This window comes from Camponotus vicinus, unplaced genomic scaffold, assembly GCF_025532165.1.
Source record: "Camponotus vicinus isolate PSW18456_S1 unplaced genomic scaffold, iyCamVici1.0 SCAF_3, whole genome shotgun sequence".
Classification (NCBI taxonomy): Eukaryota; Metazoa; Arthropoda; class Insecta; order Hymenoptera; family Formicidae; genus Camponotus; species Camponotus vicinus.
The window spans coordinates 22044012-22064272 of record NW_028141967.1 but is presented as its reverse complement, the minus strand read 5'-3'; the positions used below and the strand labels follow the sequence as shown (position 1 = coordinate 22064272).

Here is a 20261-nt window from a genome sequence, read left to right as displayed (position 1 = left end):
ATAAAATAACCGGAAGCGAAATTAGCCCATCCCTGAAGACCATTACTACATGGAATCGTGAAAAATTCAATATTACATTGCGGAAGGATCGTCGATCGAAAGTACGAACAAATGGGAAGAATGAGACAGATTTAAGAGAGGGGATACGTGGAACCCTTATATAAGGGAGGTACGATATAAAAATATATGACCTGATATCGATCGCTCTTCGGGATCGAATTTGTCAATCTTTGCATGACGCATGCGTATTACTGTGCATGCGTCCTATATCGTACCGTTTCGTGTCATCTAAAAATCTCTTCTATTTTATTTCACCTATATTTTATTTTCCTTAAATCAACGCCTTTTTTTAATTTACGTATCTCGTAATAATCCAAATATTAATACATATCGTTAATTGTTATCAGTTCAAAATTTTAAGAAAAAATGTGTATAGAGAAATATTTATCCGACTTTTGGTTGATATTTTTATTATTTTTGCAAAAAACAAAATACAGCTTTGTTTAATTATCAGTAACTTGACTTTTATATCTGATGCAATCTTTTCCTAGAATAGATTTCCTTTATTAAACTTCCTTTTTTCCAACTTTTTCATAACTTAATTAAGAAGAAAAAAGGAGAAAATTTCTAGGATACAGATTCCTTGGGGAAATTATATCATCAAGTGTTTATTATTCATCACAATTTTGACCTATCGAAACTCATCGTGGAGACAACTTCTAATTAATCCATCTAGTATTTGTGTTTTATCTCATCGAAGTTTAAAAAAAATATTACATTATAAAATTATAAGAATCACGAACTGTGGAATATAAATAACACAGTAAGAGAGATCACAAATGCTGCCAATAATAACTTACCAAAGTAACGATTAATGCATCGAGCATACCAATAGTAGAGGCAACCACCATTAAATGAACAAATTGGACGCACGCCACGATCTCGTAGATCGGCGATTCGCAAAAAACAAAAGGTAATTCCATTTTTATAAGCAACTGCCGACAATCGTCATTGATCGGCTTGCGAAAATCGATGGTCGCGATACTGTAAAGTAAAACGGCCATTGAGTAAACACCGATCACCAGTTTTGAATAACGATGTGAGAGGCTCGCTTTGTCGATCATTGTGTACATGCTGGAATATTCGTACCAGTCGTTAGACATCGTCCTCAGAATATCATTGAAAATTCTGCAATACAATTATAATGTCGTGAATAATAATGTATTTTATATTTACAAGCTGCGCGTGTAAAATGCGCTGCCAATTCACTGAAAAGGAAGCAAAGCTCACGAAAAGGAATCCAAAAAACTAATTATCAATATCATTTTTTCATCAAAAACAAAATTTGTGATTACCAAATATCTTTATGTTAAAAGTATATTCTATATAAATTATATATTTCTAACACATAAAAGAAATAACACAATAATTCAGACACATAAAGAATTTCAACCTCTAAAATATTAAAGATTAAATTGCAGAAAACTTTAAAATTTATTCGTATTTCACATAATATTATTATCTTTAGTTCCTAAATATATTTGACATCACAAAAATATAGTGCTTTTTTAAACCAGTGGAGAAATATAGAAAATACATACCGATTATTAATCCACAGGATAATTAGCTTGAAAAAGAGAAGAGTGTACGGTAAAGTAGTGCTTAATCCGTCTATCAGATTCGGCAGCTCTTCGATGCTGAAGTGCGTCAAGAGATATCGATACTGGAAGATCAGCCCTGTTCCCATCACAATCGACCAAAGTAATCTAAAGAAAATAGAAGAATTCGGCCAAATCCCAGTGAGACGCAGACCGATTTCAACCGGTCGACTGACGGTGCTGGTCGGTATCATCGCGCCACTTCCGTTTCACACAAGTTCCAACTACAAGTGCTCGAAGCTACGTACAATCGCTACGCGCTCGCCGGAGGATGAGCTTTCGGATGTTAATATGAATCTCGGATGTGACCCCACTTTAACAGTCGCTGACCAATCGCGAACGCTAGACGTGTATTTTCGTCAAAGTGCTCAGAAATGCAGGAAAAAGTTGCTGCGATCGAACGATGATTGCAGACTTCGAACGAGGAATCGGCGAGAGTAGTACTTGGTAACTTCCGAAACAGGAAAACCACCTCTCCTTGTTATTGCAGGTGATTTACTTTAAAAATTCAAACGGAAATAGGAAAAGCGCGGTATGTCAGTGCAAAAGCGTAAAAAGTCGGAGTGACCATCCTTAAGAGAAATTTCCGGAATAAAAGATAGTGGTGAATCTTCGCGGACGATCGGTACAAATGCATAGAAATACGCAATACGCAAAAAAAAAATTAATTTTCAAAATACATGTAATATCGTTTTATATATACATGTATAGGAAAGGGATCTTGAAATCAAGGGTATATCTTATAATATATCAGGAGAGAGAAGTTCTTGACACATTTATCTGATGCTTATATCTACCTTACCTTGAACGAGAGAGAGAATTTCGATAAACGTCTGAATTTTGCACGATGTGAGAGGTATAAAAACACCGTAGGATAAATGCTTTGCTATATATTTTTAAATCATGAGAGCACAGCGTGTATATCTTTGCGTTCCATTTTTGAAATTTAAGGAAAATGTGAAACGTGTATGAAGGAAACGACAACTGAATAAAATATATAAAAATAAAAATACACTATATAAAATGTAACTTATATATAATGATAATAAAATATACATATACATATATATGTATACATATGTATATGTACATTGCAATAAATATTTTTCGCTAATCAAGACATTGCAAGCAATACCGATACATAAGATGCAGAAGCTTTTAAAATCTGAAATATAATATTAATTTTACAATTACCTTTTTATTAAATAAGAAAGAACATCTTATACAGCTAAAAAAGATATACTTTTTAAATTATCTTACGCTCATAAAAACTTCCAATGACAGATCGTTAAATTTCCCGATTGTTAAAGTCAATCGTTTCTGTGATCTTAGCATTAAAATCAATAAAATTCGATTTTCGCTAGGTTTCGCATCGTACCAAAGAACCTCGTAAGCTGTATTTGCAACCGATTTGCTCTGCAAAAAAATTGTATCGTTAACAAAGATGGAATATTTAAGCAGCTATATATTTCATTTAGAAAACCAGCTTTTTTAAGATAATATTATCATGTTGAAAGATTTGTGCAATAAAATAATTTTTTGTAAAATAAAAAATATTATTTCATATCACTAATATTTATACAACAAGGACTTATTTAAACCTTATTACTAAGATATTCTCCAGCAAAGCAAAAGATGAAAGCTTCCAAAGTGATAGCAATATAAAAAAAGAGGGACTTCAACAGCAAGGCGTATCCTTGATCGCTTTGAATACACTAAAATATCAGAGAGATCGTTACTACCAGACCTATGCATATATATTGTTTCATTAATACGAAATTTTCGTAAACGAGGCTCACTGTTACGATGGCAAATGCTATGCAACATATGACAAGTGTATTCGTAAGAAACTGCAATAGCGCAATGTAAGAAAAGAGATTCTCGATATCATTCGAGAACGCAATAATATCTTGATGCTTGCGAATAATTGTGCTTGTTGCATCCTTGTACGACTTGTACTCATGTTTTCCTGAAAATAGCTCGAACAATCCTCGACACACAATATCTACCTGGCCACTTACATGTAGTATCTAAAACCAAGATAGTGTACTGCATCATAAAGCAAATAGATCTTACGAGAACTGACTTAGAGAAGCGACTTAGATTTTTACATTCGAAATATATGATTGCTAATACACGTGACAACATCAATTAATTAATACAAGTTCTTTTTAATCTCAATTTTCAGGCAAATTTAGAAAGAGAGACAAGAATAATCGTTTATGCTGCTAAACGATGTTAATATATTAAATTTAAAGAACGCAGCATTTGTCAAAGTAAGAGAATGAAAAACTTACTAATGTTATGATCAGTGCATCCAGCATCCCAATTATTGAGGCGTGACTTAATAACTGAATAAATTGAACGAACATAACGATTTCACGAAGAGGAGAGAATTCGTAAACAAAGAGAAATTGCATTTTAAGGAGAAGCTCTTTTTCAGCGGGTTCAACATCGGTATCGATGTTATTAAGTTCTATTATTACGGAACTGTATACTATAACGGCCATCGCATATACACCGATAATCAACATCGAGCAACGATGCGAGAGATATGCTTTGTTCATCATGATACGCATATTGCAAGCTATAAAATCACAGTTGCGCCAATCTCGCGATATCGATGTTAAAATATTGTTAAATAATCTGAAAAGATTATCCTTAATGTACATTACGCAAATCGATCAAATTAGATATCCATCTAATATATATTATAAAAAAGAAAATTGTAACTTTGTGCAGATATGGTATTCACCGTCGATAAATAACTAATTTCTGTAAAAATCTCATCGTCGATTTTTTAGTAAGAAGGTAAGACAAAAAATTATTATACTATATATGAGCAACTTAATAGAATATTTTCAATTTGTGTATCGAAAAATAGTTACATATAATGAAATATCTTACCTCTGATTGAGCCAAAGGATAATCAGTTTCAAGCAAAGCAAACTGTAAGGCAGCGTGGTGCTTATGCTGTCCACCAGATCTAGAAAATTATTAGTTTTGATGCAGGCAACGATGTATCTGAACTGAAACATTTGCGCAAGACCTAAGGAGATCGTCCAACAGATCCGATATAACGTGCTGCGCGGAGAACCTGGCCAAATCCCGATGGCTCGGAGCCCGAATTCGACCATGGGGCTCACAGTGGTCGTGAAGCTCATTTTACATTAACTTCCGATTAACGAGATAACTCCTCTTCGGTACGTCCGACAATAGCCTCCCTTAATGCCGTCCTTAATGGTAGATGTCCAAAAGTTACTACATTGTTACTAGTTCGATACGACATAGGAAATCTCACCGTTCGTCACGCAACGCAGAGTAATCCTCAAGGATTCCGGAGGGGTCGTCGTCCAAGCACGAGTCTTCCACGGTGACCGATAATCATTTAGAAATTATTCATCGCATATATAAGTGGTATATTATAAGAGAAGGAACTACAACCGTATGATTTCAGACTTTTTGTCGACGAAAAAAAGAGCTGTATCGAAATAACAAGTTTTGCGCTTTACGTGTCGGATGTCGTTGAGGGCGCAATGTTATTTGCTTTAAAAATGCAGGCGGTAAACTTGCGCTTTTGCTACTGAGTTACGGAGTTACTTGATAGTAAGATGGAAGACTCCACGAAGGAGAGAATCGAATATTCTCGACACGAAATGCGAAGCATGAGAGTGTTCCATTGGCATGACCAGCGTTAAGAGTGCAGATTTCTTTCCTAAAACTGTTCTCTAAAACTAGTGTTGTATGTGCGGTGTTAAAAAACAATTCATTACTACATAATACACATTAATTACACGTAGACACACATAAAATGAGTTTAATAAAAAGTGCCGATTGTTATGATTCACATAGTGTGTGTGTGTGTGTGTTCTTCACATTAATGAGCAAATAAATTCGTTACAAATCGAAATTTCGATTCTCTTGTTTCTTGATTAATTGACAAACTTACCTTTACGCTGAAAATGAACTAAAAGCAAAAAATGAATAGTAGTCAAGTATTTTTGCACACAATTTTTAAATAATTATTTGCAATTATTTCTATTGTTATTAATTAAAATAGATTAAAATTTCAATACATGATATATATAACATCAACGCATCCGCAATGTAAAATATCGCTAAAAATGATTCAATAAATGATTGATGAATTCAAAATTATACTGACAGCTACGATTTACCAACAATCTAAAATATATTAAATCAAATATCTGACAATCAAAATTCTGTTATAATACAAAATTAATTTAAAACAAAATTCAGCAAAATTCAGTAAAATTTATCAAAATAATATCAAATAGTGTCGTATTGAGAATTATTACATAATCATCTGATAAAAAACTGCAAAATCAAATTAAAAAGATAATATATAAAAATAATATGTAAAATAAGTAAAATGCATTTTGAAAGTCAATTGTTCATTGTTATCGTCTGTGTCTTTGAACAAACGGATGCGCATTTATTATAATCTTCCGTCATTGTTGCAAAAATATTATCTGATCCTGAATTAAATAATATATAAACAAATTGTAAATTGTATAAATTCTTAATATATAAAATAAGTGAAATAAAATATTTTTCAACAAAATAAAATCATTCCTGAAAGAATCTCGAGATTTAATTTCCCGTTAGTGCAAAAAGCGCATCAATTTACATGACAATTTATTGCCAGATGTAAAATGTTATATTAAAACTTATAATCAATACAATTTTTTCTATTTCATATTTTACTGCCCGTCTAATCAAAGAATGTTTAATTTTATAGGTTGATCATTAAAAATTAAACTCAAAAAGTCTAGGAAATCCGGCAATGTTTGAGCACCGATGTAAATGAAGAAGTACCAGTACTAGAGCTGCAGTGACTAGCAGCAAATAGCCCAAAGGACGCGTTGCAGGAATTCGTATGAGGAATCCATCCAAACGCCGATCAGCCGCAAAGTGAATTCCATCGGACCACCGATGGTATTCGTAAGTATCGTTCTCTCTGTCAGAGCTTCTCGACAATTGATTAAACCCGACAATTGTTACAGCCAACTGCATGTACGTAAAATCATCGTGAAACCGATGTATTTCGCAGTTTTATCACGTTCGTTCCTATGAAGGAGATTCCTTTGGACCATTCCTGATTAAGCATGACTGATCGTAAGTCATGTGTACTACTGATGTTAGATGAAAGCGTACGGTCAACTATAACATAAAAACCGTCTATAAAAGATTGATCCCGAATAGAAGCAGCGAATAAAATGCTGCTTGCGCTCGAAACGACTATCATCCAATTGCAATTGCCAGGTCGAAGACCACTGTACGAAGTGCATCTAAATGTGTAACGACCGTTTCATATACGATCCTCGGGAAAATGGAATTATCGGAGATAAAATGCGGACTGATCGTGCGCATTTTATCAAATTTTACATCGCTCACGATACGATCACGACATGTGAGCTTTCAAAATGCACGACTATAATTTAATAAATACTTTTTCTGTCCCTCGAGCAATTGAAAAATCGAAATATAATTATCTACAGATTATAAAATATAATAACAGCAAACCGTTCAATTTATCATCTCTATTATGTATTCACATTATGTTTGACCAACATTTTCATAAATCGTTTTAAAATACATTAATATTTTAGACAAGTTTTAAAATACATCGGAAATTAATTAAATGTAAAACGTGAATTTTAAGTTTTACGTTCATACATATATCTTTACGCGTAAAAAAATATATCGCTTGTGTAAAAGAAATATATCCGCCTCGGGAAGAAATATAACTTTTCTGAAATCGTTCCTTCGGTTTCAATCTAAAATAGCTGTGACGAGTGAATAAATATTGTTGTGTTTGCATGAATTCACGTCTGCTAAAATTCTAGCACCTCCGGTCGGCTTTCATGTGACATAACGCGACAATTTTACAACTGCACGTGCAGAACGAAGTCTCTCTCTTATCCCTCTGCTCCTGTAAAGTTACATCAGGTAATAAATTTTATCCGTATCAGCGGCAGAGTGGATGCGCTATTTCCTCTCGACGAACGCAGATGTAAGATTCGCGTATTTCATATAAATGTATACATCACTGCCATTTCCAAAAGAAATGTATTGCGTGAAACAATTCCTTCGGAAGAGCGCGATGATAAACGTCATTTTCCTCTTTTCTCGTTCCTCTAACTTTCCGCGAGTGAAAATAAGAGAACGAGAAACACAACGCAGGATGTAATGTACTGCGACAATTATATGTTACGAGAATACTCTCGGCGAAAACCGACTTGATTTCGAAAAATTCTCAGTGAAAAATTGCAACGATCTTCATATTTTTTATAAACCAAAACTGATTATCGCGCGCTCGATATCATTAAATTTATTTTTCACGAAGCTATTTATTTGAAAAAAATAGATATTATATGTCGACTTATATTTATTATTCGTTGCGTTTCGCGCAAAATGCTTCATAATTGTTTCTATAAATCATCCTTGCAGTTAAGTTATTGCAAACTGTTAGACGTTGTTCGGTCATCATCCGCGGTCTCACAGGAAATCATAATATTGGCAGAAAGTGTTGCGAATACATACGAAATAATACTGTAAAAATTTACGCGCGCTTTGGGACGCGAATTCCAATAGAACAGCAAGAGATTGAACAATATCGAGTCAACTTTGATATTTCCGGATAAAAATGCATTTTATCGATAATTCTTCAATTTAAAAAAGATACAATATAAATATAAGTATATTTATATGATATTTTTAAATCGTATATGTTTTATGAAAAATTTTAATTTTATTCCAAAGCGTGAAATGTTTTCTCAGAAATAGAGATTCGAAAATGTATAAAATATCAAGTTCAACTTTTTGTTACATGAAAGTGATATAATCTTATAATTCTTTAATTAAAATTCAGAATAAGAATATTTTTGATAAAAAAAATTTTAAGATTGCTCTGCTTTCTAGACTTCCAAAAAATGTCAGATTTTCGAAAATATATTTCTTTGGATTTTTATAAATATTCATAATCGCGCTATCGAATAAAAGCTTATGTGTGGACTTAAATTATTATTCACAAAGCGGACAAGAATACAGATGAAAATTACATCCCATGACACAACGAATTGGAAGTGTAAATATATATATATTTTTTCTTGTATAAAAATATAATATACAAATTGGTTCATTTCTAAACAAATATCAAAAAATACTAACAATAGAGCACTGTTGTATAAATTCTCTTTGCATTCGAGAACACTTTATTTTTCCTATTTTCAATATAAAAGTGTATTGCAAAGAGATCTCGAAAGAGAACACATAGATTTCTTATCAAATTAACATATCACATGATGTTTCCCAATCTGTTCAACGATTCAATGAATATTATCCCAACAAGTGATAAATCTTATAAACTGCCCGGCGATGGACGAAAAGTTTTATATATACATTTACGAAATTGACGTGTGTATGTACACATGATAAAAAAATTAATTGCCCATCTCTTTATCGAATTAATCCCGAATTAATCCGTAATCATATTAATGCGTTCGAATCAGAAATAATTACACTATTTGTGCAATATATTCAATAATTGTATCACTGTAACGCACGAAATCCAGAAAACTCGTTGTATATAATCATTAAAAATACCCAATTATATTTACAGGATTGAAAACATAATTACGATTGCCATGATGTATCTGTGCTTCGTCGAACAGAATATAAAGCCAATATTTGGCAATGAAATAATTACCGAACATTGCACATTCAAATGCGTTCAACGAATTAATCGACTAAATTTACATGCCGTTGTAAGCTGGCCCACCTCCACCCTCAGGCACGACCCAATTGATGTTCTGGCTCGGATCCTTGATGTCGCAAGTCTTACAATGAATACAATTCTGCGCATTGATCTGTAATCTTTCGCCGTCTCCGCTTTCCAACGGTACGAATTCGTAAACACCTGAAAGCAAATTACACACATGCGTTTTGGGCTTACAAAACTGACATGCGTCTTGGCATCTTCCAATCCGAACACCAGAGAAGTGAGATAGATACATATATCCGGAAACCATCGAAAAATTATTCAACATATCAAACAGGAAATTTACTGTCAAATGTAAAATAAAACTTAATTAATTAATTCATTACTGCTTCGTTTCCGTTTCTGTTGTACAAAAATATTAAAAATCTCGCGATATGAAGAACGAATTTATTCAGTACGATTTATTCAACAGATACGTATATCCTCAATGCTGCGAAGTGTAAGATTTACGCCGCGAAGGTCACATCATGCCCTCGGCCAGACAGTCGATAACCTGGTCCCCTCCCATCTTCCAGACGGCGCAGCTATCCTGTAGAAAATCTCCCAGACGAGCTTCTCGCCAATGTCTTGGGTCCGTGAAGGGGAACAGGAAGACGTAACCCCGGAAACGGAAAGGAGAGACCAGAGAAGGAAGAAGGAATACATGGTAAGAATCAAGGGTGGAAATTCGAGAAACAATGGTGTGAGGATAGACGCATAAATTTATCTGATTCGAAAGCAACGCGATGTATGAAATGTCCATAAGTTTTCAGGCATAAATGACAGAGAAATAAAAAAAAATGCTGGTTGTTGCAAACTTGTAGCATCAATAGATTTTGATTCGTACAAATTTCAATAAGTCGGAATTTCAAGAATTTAATCAGATAACAACCCTAGGTTAGCAGTAGTCAAGAATTACAAAATTCTATTCAGAATTTCATATAAATTTTACTCCGATAAAGTTTTAATGAAGTTTTACTGAAATTCCAAAATATTTAAAGTTCAAAGAAAGAAATTATGACATGTCATTAAAAAAATCAATATTTAAAATTCATCAAAAAAAAAGATAAAATTATTATTAATATAATAAAATATTAAAAATCTCGCGAGCTGTTGTTGTGATATGAAAAAATATATTACAAAACATATTTTTTAATATATTTTTTCATATCACAATAACAGCTCGACAACTCTCCGTGATAATTATAATTGCATAAAATCATTTTAACATAAATTACAGTTGCTTTATGTACGTAATGCAGAAATAATGAAAATTTTTCCTTTTAAAAAAAAATAAACTTTTTTCAACAAGAGTATTTCTGCGTCACATACATAAAACAACTTATATGTAATACGAGAAATTACATCCATGTTGATGTAATTTCTGATTATTTAGCATTTATGATAATATAGCATAATTTTAAAAGATTAATGACATTCTATAAACAATTTGAAACATCTTTCATTATTAATGAATTTCATTTCAGGATCAATGATAGAAATTATCATTTCAGGATCAATGATAGAAATTATTAAGGAACAGGGAGAGAAAGGATAAATCAGCGGCAAGGTTGTTGGCCGGAGCTACAGGGCGCTGTTCGATTTTGGGGGTTGAGCTTGGTCCGGGGTTGTCTAGCCATGCGGGGGTTGTCCGGGTGGCTCAGGTTCAAGGACACAACGGTCGATAAACCCCCGACAAGACTGGAAAAAGGGAGGGGAGGGAGTGGTTTGAGGGCGGAAGAGGAAGGAGCTGGATTGTCTGCAGACTGCGGAAATTTATCGCGAACAAAATTGATTGCTTCGTAATATTCTTGAAAGGTCGAATAATTTTACATAAAACAGATTTTCACGAAGAAGCGAATTTATATTAGTATGTTTATGTATGTTAAATATTTGGTAAAATCATACATGTACGTAAGAAGTAAAAAAGTTGAAAGCTAAATAGATTCATTATAAATGTAATAAATTTTATACAGCAAAATAAGATCCCATAATGGATATATTTATACAGCAAAATAAGATTCTATAATGGATTTTGAGCCATCTTTTTTTAATGGATACATAGGATTTTAATGGATAACAAGCAATTTGTTTGCCAAAAAGATCCAAAAAGATTATTTTAGAACTCCTTTCTATTGTATATTAAAAAATAAAACAAAATAAAATTAATAGGGCGTAAAATTACGCGAAACAAACTTTTTTTTCGCAATGCATTTATTTTCTCATCGTCAATGTATTGAATTTTTCTATTTATGTCAACTTAAGCTTCTTAAATATTCTTGAGTAAATTGATTTCAATATTAGTAAGCACTTTTAGCATTTACGCGGAATAAATACTTGTATTATACTAAATACATCTAATTCAAATCACAGCCAAATAAGAAGAAATGATATGAAATACATTTATATTTTGTAATTAATAAATTTGTTAATATGTGAGATTACTAGCTAATTTTTTAGAAAAATAAAAGTTCTCTTAAAAACTGTTTTTTCATTTTATATAATTTCTATAAAAATTGTAATACTGCAAAGTTAACCTTAGAATTCAAAATTAAATATGTTTTTGACAAAGAACTTATTAAAAATTATTAAACAAATAATTAAAAGATAAAGAGAATAGTGAGATAAATATAAATATAATATTTTCCTTATCTTATACTTTTTAAAAATAAATACTTTTTGCGAAATAAACTCGTTAAATGTATCCGCACGAGAGAACATAATTTTTATTAAAATCTATTAAATCAATGAAATCATTAATTTTGTTATGATTCTAACAATAATTTTATAAAGAAGCTTTTAAAATAATTTTGTGAAGAAGCTTTCTCTTAGCTGGATTTGGTTTTTTTCGTTCAAACATGTAATTCATGTGCATCAATATATCATTATGTAGATATATAATAAATAAATTTAAAAAAATATATATATATATATATATTTTTTTTTATTAATTTCGCGAAAGCTATTGTTATTCATATTAAGATAATCGTCAGAAGATAATGCATCTACTACATTCTGCGATGCAGAATTCATAAACGATGTTAGCAATAATAATATTATACTGATATATTTACTAAAATAATGTAATCATGAAATAAATTGACTTACCTGCAGGACAAAATCGCCCTTCCGGACCTGCAAATTCAGCTAGATTCCTCTTTATTGGAATGGTATCATCCATCAAAGTTAAATGGGCTGGTTGATCAGCTTCATGATTGGTACCAGTTAGAGCCACTGATGACAGAAGATCAAAGGATATTTCATTATCTGGTTTAGGATATTCTATGGGCGTCGACTCAGCTGCAGATTTCAGCTTCTTATAATCAGGTCCTGTGAGCATAATAAATAAAAAACAAATTTTAAAAATATCATTTTTTATTTACGATATTTTTCAAAAAATCTCTTCAAATATTTTATAGAAATTTCTATTTACCTCCATGGGAAAAAGTCCACGGTTCCTTTCCACCTGCTAACATGGAAAATCCTGAATAGATCAAACCACCATAAAGTCCAAGAGAAGAGTGGAAACTAGGCCTCATGTTTCTTACAGCTTTTAATTCCTTATAGATCCAACTACTTTTTATTTTATCTGCATATGTTTTCGGTTCTAAGCCTTTTGTTGATGAGGTATTATTTTCTGCATCTATGATTGCTTCAACAACGCTTTCTGCAGCCAACATGCCACTTTTCATAGCGTTATGCGTTCCTTTAATTTTGGGCACATTTAGAAAACCTGCTGTACATCCAACAAGGCAACCACCAGGAAATTGAAGTTTGGGGATGGATTGAAATCCACCTTCTACTAATGCTCTAGCGCCATAAGCTATTCTGTAAAAAAAAAAAAAAAATGTAAGAAGAATACAAAACTATGCATGTAATAAAAATAAATTTCTTATTATAAATATTAACCTTTTTCCTCCTTCAAATGTTGGTCTAATGCTAGGATGTTGTTTAAATCTCTGAAACTCTTTAAATGGAGACAGATAGGGATTGGTATAATCCAATCCTACAACAAAGCCTACAGCAACTAGAGGTATTTCTTCATTCAAATGATATAAAAATGATCCGCCATATGTATTTCTATTAAGCGGCCAGCCAACTGTATGTTCAACTGCTCCAGGTTTATGTTTGCTTGGCTCTATCTCCCAAACCTACCAAAGATATGTTCTATTTTACTATATATATTTTTTACATTTACAATTTTTTAAATTTTAAGAAATAACACTGATGATATAATTACCTCTTTTAATCCAATGCCATATGTTTGTGGCTCACAATCTTTCCTAAGATTCAATTTTTTTGACAATTGTTTTGTTAAATGGCCATGACAGCCTTCTGCAAATATGGTACACTTTGCATGAAGTTCCATGCCCCGTTCGAATGTATCTTTAGGTGAACCATCTTTAGCAATACCAACATCATTTGTGGCCACTCCTTTGACAGATCCATCCTCATAATATAGAACTTCTGACGCAGCATAACCAGGATACATTTCGACACCAGCAGCTTCTGCTTGTTCACCAAGCCATGCCACAACATGTCCTAATCTAACATAGATATACGAATTTGTACAATCAAAATAAATTTATGACTTATTTTAATCACTTTTTTATAATATTTATAATATTTATAATTTTTATAATATTTATAGTAAATTTCATTCACCTTACTATATAATTTCCATGATTATACATTGGCATTCCTTTAAAAATAGGTATAGATATTCTTTTATTTTTCGTAAGGAAAGCAAATTTGTCTTCCGTAACAGGAGTATTTAGCGGTGCACCTAATTCTTTCCAATTTGGAAAGAGCTCGTTCAATGCAATTGGATCCAAACAGGCACCACTAAGAATATGTCCACCGATTGTAGATGCTTTTTCAACAAGAGTAACTCTGAGTTCCTTGCCATGCTTCTCTGCCAGTCTACGAGCCTGAATAGCTGCCGATAATCCAGCTGGACCACCACCAACAATTAGAATGTCGGTTTCGTCCACATATCTCTCCATATTTACATCTAGAAGATAAAGAACATATTTTTCTTTCTTTTTCTTTTAATATTATTTTTAAAGATAAAAAAATCAAGAGAAAAATATACCTTTCCATCTTGAATCTGTCTCTCTGGGTATTACTGTGTAATGAGTTGTGATTTGTGGATATTTGGCATCTGAGTAAGCTCTCTGGAAGAACCTTTGTAGTCTCTGTACTATCAAAAAAGCAATAAAAATTAATAATTTATGAATAAAAATTAAATTAAACATAGATTATTGCATTTAAATTGAAGTCTTACGTATTAACAATAAATACATTTGCATACTTGTATATAGCAATCGTAAAATGATTCATAATATATATATAAAATATATATATATATATATATATATATATATTTATATTTATACATTTATATCGAAATACATAAATAAAGGAAGAAAATATAATATACTCGAAAATTTCAAAACTACATTTGTGAAATTTCAAAGTTCAAACTTACATTAATTCGTACATTTGCACAGACATTATCGATATATCGGTTATGAAGCTTTAGTCTAAATTTTACATATTTAATAATTTTACCTTAAATAAATTTTTATTGACTTGTTTTATACGATAATTTTAGATAATTTTAATTTGATACGTGTATGTATGTATCGCCTTTTGTTATTTCAAATATTTATTGGCAAAAAATTTAAAAACTAGATTTTGTTTCGACTACATTTTCTTACACTCTCCTTTAATATTAAAAAAAAAATGAAATATTCTCGTGCTTTACAATAAAAGAAAAGGAAATCAAAGTGTAAAAAAAGTGCAGACGGTACAACTGACGAAAAATGATGCGAGGGCAAAGTACACTCGTGTTTATATTGTCCATTATCATGTAATAAAAGATCAATCACATTCGCAATTAACGATTAATATATATATAAAAAAGTCTACCTCAAAAATGCAATCAAAGCCAATAATTACATTCTAAATAATACACAAAACGCACGAACTATTCAATAATCACAAAGCAAATAAAAGTATTTATATACAATTGTGCAATATATATTCAACGTAATTTCTTTAAACACCATATTATATAACACGATATTCGATTAAATTATTACATGTTTCATGTGTATATTTTTCGAAGTCGTGCGTGTTACTCGAATAAATATTCATTCTTTTATTCCATGACAAGTCAGAGCGTACCCTAACCAACAAACAGCTATTATCGAACACTGTAATATTTATATAAAGTTATGCATCGATATACTTACTAGTCCCAGAGCTACTGAATACGAAAGCCATGATCGCGCACAAGTGCTGATCAACGCTGATAGCGAGAATTATTAAAAAATATATATATATTCGCGACACTTGTCGCCGCGTTCAATTGCAAGTAGCGCTTGTAAACGCATTTTAAGTGACATCTGTGCTATGCCAGCCGAACAATGCACGTCATTCGCTCGGTACAGTCGTTCGATATCTCGAGTCAGTCATTCGACATTTTGAAAATCGTTTGTCAGTGTGTCTTTTCCTTCTCAATATTATTTATTTACTTAACTTCCTGAAAGTCAGTCTTCCGAAGTGCAAAACTAAAAATTATACCGTAAAGTCTTTTGGGAAAGTGCAGTAAAACAATCGAATCGTACGTCGTTAAGTAAGTAATTAACTTAACGAAAAACTCCGTATATCAATCTCGTTTAACTTATAAATTTCTATAATTTAATATTCCGCATGTGTGTATGTGTGTGTGTGTGTGTGTGTGTTTGTGTTTGTATATATACATAGTTATAGAATACATGTAAAATGGCTGCGTTCAGCAGGAAAAGCTGCTTTGCAACTGTTGTAAAATTTGTGAATTTAATTGGTGTATGCTCTTAGATTCAGTCAAAATTAAGAGCATACACCAATCAGGCTCACGAATTTTACAACAGTTGCAAAGCAGCTTTTTCTGCTGAACGCAGCCAATATTTCGGCAACACAAACGGGCAATAACACGGTGTTCGATCTTGGCGTTGTTCGACGTATGACGCGCTATTGTTTATGTTTCGATTTCGGTATCATTCACACGGCGACATTCGCGCAGTAAATCGTAATATACACGGAGAAAATTTTATATCAAAGATTACTATAATGTGATAGTAGCTGCGGACCATCGAGAATTTATAAGCTTAAATGCTATAGTCATTATTTTAAAAACAAGAAAGCAACGTAATTTTTACACTTTCTCATAGTAGAAATTATTATGTTTTAAAGCAAAACTTGCTGGATAAAAGTTAGTATTGAAAAGAAAAATAAAAAATATATACAAAGTCAATTTTTACTGTATACTATAGTAAAAATTAACTCTTCCCACCTTAGAATATGGCTTGAGTGTCGGTTTAACAAAAATTACTTTACTTATGTGATAAAAAACAATGTTGCCATAGTAAAAGTTACGTCAAAATCATGTACTAGTTGTTAAGAAATCGGAGAGAAGAGGAAAGCGATAGGTGTCGCCTGCAAGAATAAGCCGAAACACGCAGAAGCTTGTTTTATCATACAGTATACACTTCTGGCTGCAGCTACCGCGTGTCGCAATCAATCGTTAACTCGATAACGTATGCGTTTTGTTGAGCTTTGTTTAACGCTTATTTTATTGTCTTTCTTATTCGTTATAGAAGAATAAAAGAAAGTGTTGTGAATGAAAATGCTGTGAAGATAAACGAAAAAGAAAGCGTAAGTATCTCTTCGATAAGTCGATTTGCAATCTTTATTATTATATTACATATTTATTTATCGTTTTCTATCTATTATTTTTCTGTTAATGTATCTCATCTATTTATAATTAATATCTCCGAGTGCTGTTAAATTAATTAATAAAGTGTATGGGAAAAATAGCTTTACAGCACATATAATAGTTTGATCATATTTAAGAGATCTTAGATATAAGATTCAATTATAAATACTTACAGATACATTTTGTATCTGTCTTTAATAAATTTTTATTAGATTAAATAAAATTGTATATTATTTATTGTATCCGTTCAATAATGAATGAAATATTATTAATTATAAGTAAAATTAATAAGAAAAGCAAAAAAGAAGAATCCGGAAAAAAGTAATAAAAGAAAGAATAAAAAATACATTTATCGAAGTTGAGATTTAGTATTATAATGTTTTACAATAATACATAATAAAGATTACAATTTAGCACCTACGAATTTTTACTATGGCAAATAATAAAACATGTTATGTAAGTGTTAGTTTAAAATTTTACTATGTTGTACTGTAATTTATTCTATAAAGTCATGATGGTCCACCGATCATACAAAAAATAGTAAAATGTGATATAAAATTGTATTACATATTAATATAAAATTTTCTCCGTGTATGAAACGCTTCGTATTATCGAATTCCTTTTCTAAACGCGATCGCGAATAGTATCGGAATATAATTCATGAAGATTATACAATTAACAATTATTATATTTTTGATAAACGACTGTATTATGAGTGTATCATGATAATTCTTTATTAAAGCGCGATCATCCATTGCAAAATTAAAGCGACAGAGGTAAAAATTATAATTTTTATTACGGTCCTTCGACTCTTGATTCTTACAGATAATAGCTATTTATCTAATAATGCTTAGTCATATATATTAGATTCAATAACCTTAAGTTTTCCTAAAATCGAGCATAAATTAGTTATTAATAAAATGATTGTTAAAATGATAACATTTGTAACGAGTAACGCATAATTTTTTTGGCCTTATGTAAACATCAAACGAATCGTACTTCTCTCGTATTTTTTCTTATGATATAATAAACTATGTATCTTGTGTGATTGTTCCGCAACCGAGAGTGCTGTGCAAAGTGTTTCGCAATCACTGCTATGTGTCTAATCATAATTAATCGTGTTTTCGGGAGTGAGTGTAAGTGCAAAAAAATAGCAGAGGCTGAACCATAGAGGAAAAGGAGGCCTGGAAAAGCATCGAGCAACCTACGGAGCAACAACATGAGGTAAATAATTTATAAATTATTTATCATATCATCATCCATATATTATTTTCAAACATATTGCTTGTTATTTTTCCATTTTTTGATAATGATTTCTAAATCATCATATAATATATAATACATGTATAAAAATATTCTAAATGTTCTAAATTTTATTTTAAAATATTTAAAATATATCTATAGTAAAATATATGTCATAAAATATTTTTTTAATATTTTTAATATATTTTTAAAAATACTTTTATATAAATAATTTAATATTTTATAAACTGTTTCAAAATAATATAAATTTAGATGTTTTATATATATATAAGAATTAATTTTTTTTTATTAATCATATTTTCTAGAAGTTTATATTCAAGAAAAAACTTTCCGGTAATTAAATGCAATTTCCAGTTATCTCTGTTTACAAGATAAATAAACAAATAAATTTGCGCGTAGTAATCAATTTTTATTAATCAATTTATCAATTTTAAACACTCCGCTTTATAAAATAGATCTGTAAGAGTATAAATTGATTTTATTTACATTTAATTTGCGTTTGATCTTTGCGTTTATAACAAATATTATCCGCACGGTATATCGGTAGCATCCCGCATTTCCTGACGAAAAATCCGCGCGGACTCCTGAACTAAATACTCCACGCGGACTCATAATCGATAGCGAATAATCATAGTAAATTTAATTCTCGATCCAATAAAAAACTCGGATTTAGTCGATTCGCGAAACATCACGCATCTTATTGGTGTTTCTCCTCAAGGCTTCTCTCTCTTTCTCTTCATCCTTATTACACCTTCTCACATTATCTTATCTCTAATTCCTTAAAAGGCATACGCTCGAACGAGCATTGCTTGGCTTTTCTTTCTCGTAACGCAGATAAAAATTAAAACAAAAAATACCGATACTTTTTTCAGCCGTTTAGATGTCGCATGTCATATCGAAAATGTGAAATAACATGTTTAATTTACGTATTCACCTGTCATTGACTTTCTTATCGCGTACAAGTGATTTGTATCTTAATCTAGTTGCTCGCACAGATTTATTTCATTCGTATAGGTATTCATACATGCGTTTGGAACGGTGTTTTCTCTTTAAATATTCTCTCTTTAAGTACACCTTTAAACTCGGTTTATTAAAGGCGCACTTAATATATAATTGATTATATGTATATTGCGATTAAAACAACCAACATCATTTGCATAAGAAGTAAATGTTTGCACATTATGTAATCTTTATTCTTTTAATTCTCAGCTATAAAGTTATAATTAATGCATATTAATATTAATTCCTTGATAATTTCTATTCATATTTAAGAATTGAAGAATATTTTCTAAAAAATATTATTTGGAAATTTTTAATCATATTCATATCTATAAACATAATTTACAAGTAATATTATAACATTTGAGATACAATACTCTCTTAAATAAAATCAGTATATCTAAAATTTTGTGATTGTTTATACTAATCATACTAATATAATTATACTAATCATATTAATATAATCATACTAACTCAGTTTTTAAGACAGCATGTTTTATATTTAGACATATATCTTAATCAAATCGCTCTTATTTTTGATAGTTGTTATATTGGATAAATATAAAAATAGAAATAAATAATAAAAAAAGAGTTAACAGTTTATATCAAATTAATTGCAATTATATATTTCATTTATAAAAAGATAAGATAAATATTTAAAACTTATGTTTTTTGTAATCATAATCCATGTTTTTCGGCTTTATGTGTGGATGAGACTTAATTTACAATATTTTTTATCTTCATTCATTCATATTGATACACCCACTCTCCTCCTATCCTTGTCTCTCTATAT

At 30.9% G+C, this 20261-nt stretch overlaps 3 protein-coding genes across 3 annotated transcripts; all 3 read right to left on the bottom strand.

Annotated features, from left to right (window-relative positions):
- Positions 1–833: 833 nt before the first annotated feature.
- Positions 834–2317, bottom strand: LOC145969111 (uncharacterized). Its single transcript, XM_083094965.1, has 2 exons — positions 1602–2317; positions 834–1188 (listed from the first exon to the last, which is right to left on the bottom strand). Exons 1-2 carry the CDS (start codon positions 1850–1852, stop codon positions 834–836), a joined length of 606 nt encoding a protein of 201 aa, XP_082951091.1. The 5' UTR covers positions 1853–2317.
- Positions 2318–2766: 449 nt separating this feature from the next.
- LOC145968928 (uncharacterized) lies at positions 2767–4999 on the bottom strand. The gene is made up of 7 exons (XM_083094819.1): positions 4960–4999; positions 4566–4894; positions 3956–4304; positions 3458–3688; positions 3260–3373; positions 2919–3074; positions 2767–2823 (listed from the first exon to the last, which is right to left on the bottom strand). Exons 2-7 carry the CDS (start codon positions 4820–4822, stop codon positions 2773–2775), a joined length of 1158 nt encoding a protein of 385 aa, XP_082950945.1. The 5' UTR covers positions 4823–4894; positions 4960–4999; the 3' UTR covers positions 2767–2772.
- A 3762-nt stretch (positions 5000–8761) lies between these two features.
- Etf-qo (electron transfer flavoprotein-ubiquinone oxidoreductase) lies at positions 8762–15842 on the bottom strand. The gene is made up of 8 exons (XM_083094807.1): positions 15702–15842; positions 14537–14644; positions 14107–14455; positions 13682–13988; positions 13351–13592; positions 12875–13269; positions 12550–12771; positions 8762–9600 (listed from the first exon to the last, which is right to left on the bottom strand). The coding sequence occupies exons 1-8, from the start codon at positions 15730–15732 to the stop codon at positions 9437–9439; spliced, it is 1818 nt and encodes a 605-aa protein (XP_082950933.1). The 5' UTR covers positions 15733–15842; the 3' UTR covers positions 8762–9436.
- Positions 15843–20261: the final 4419 nt, after the last annotated feature.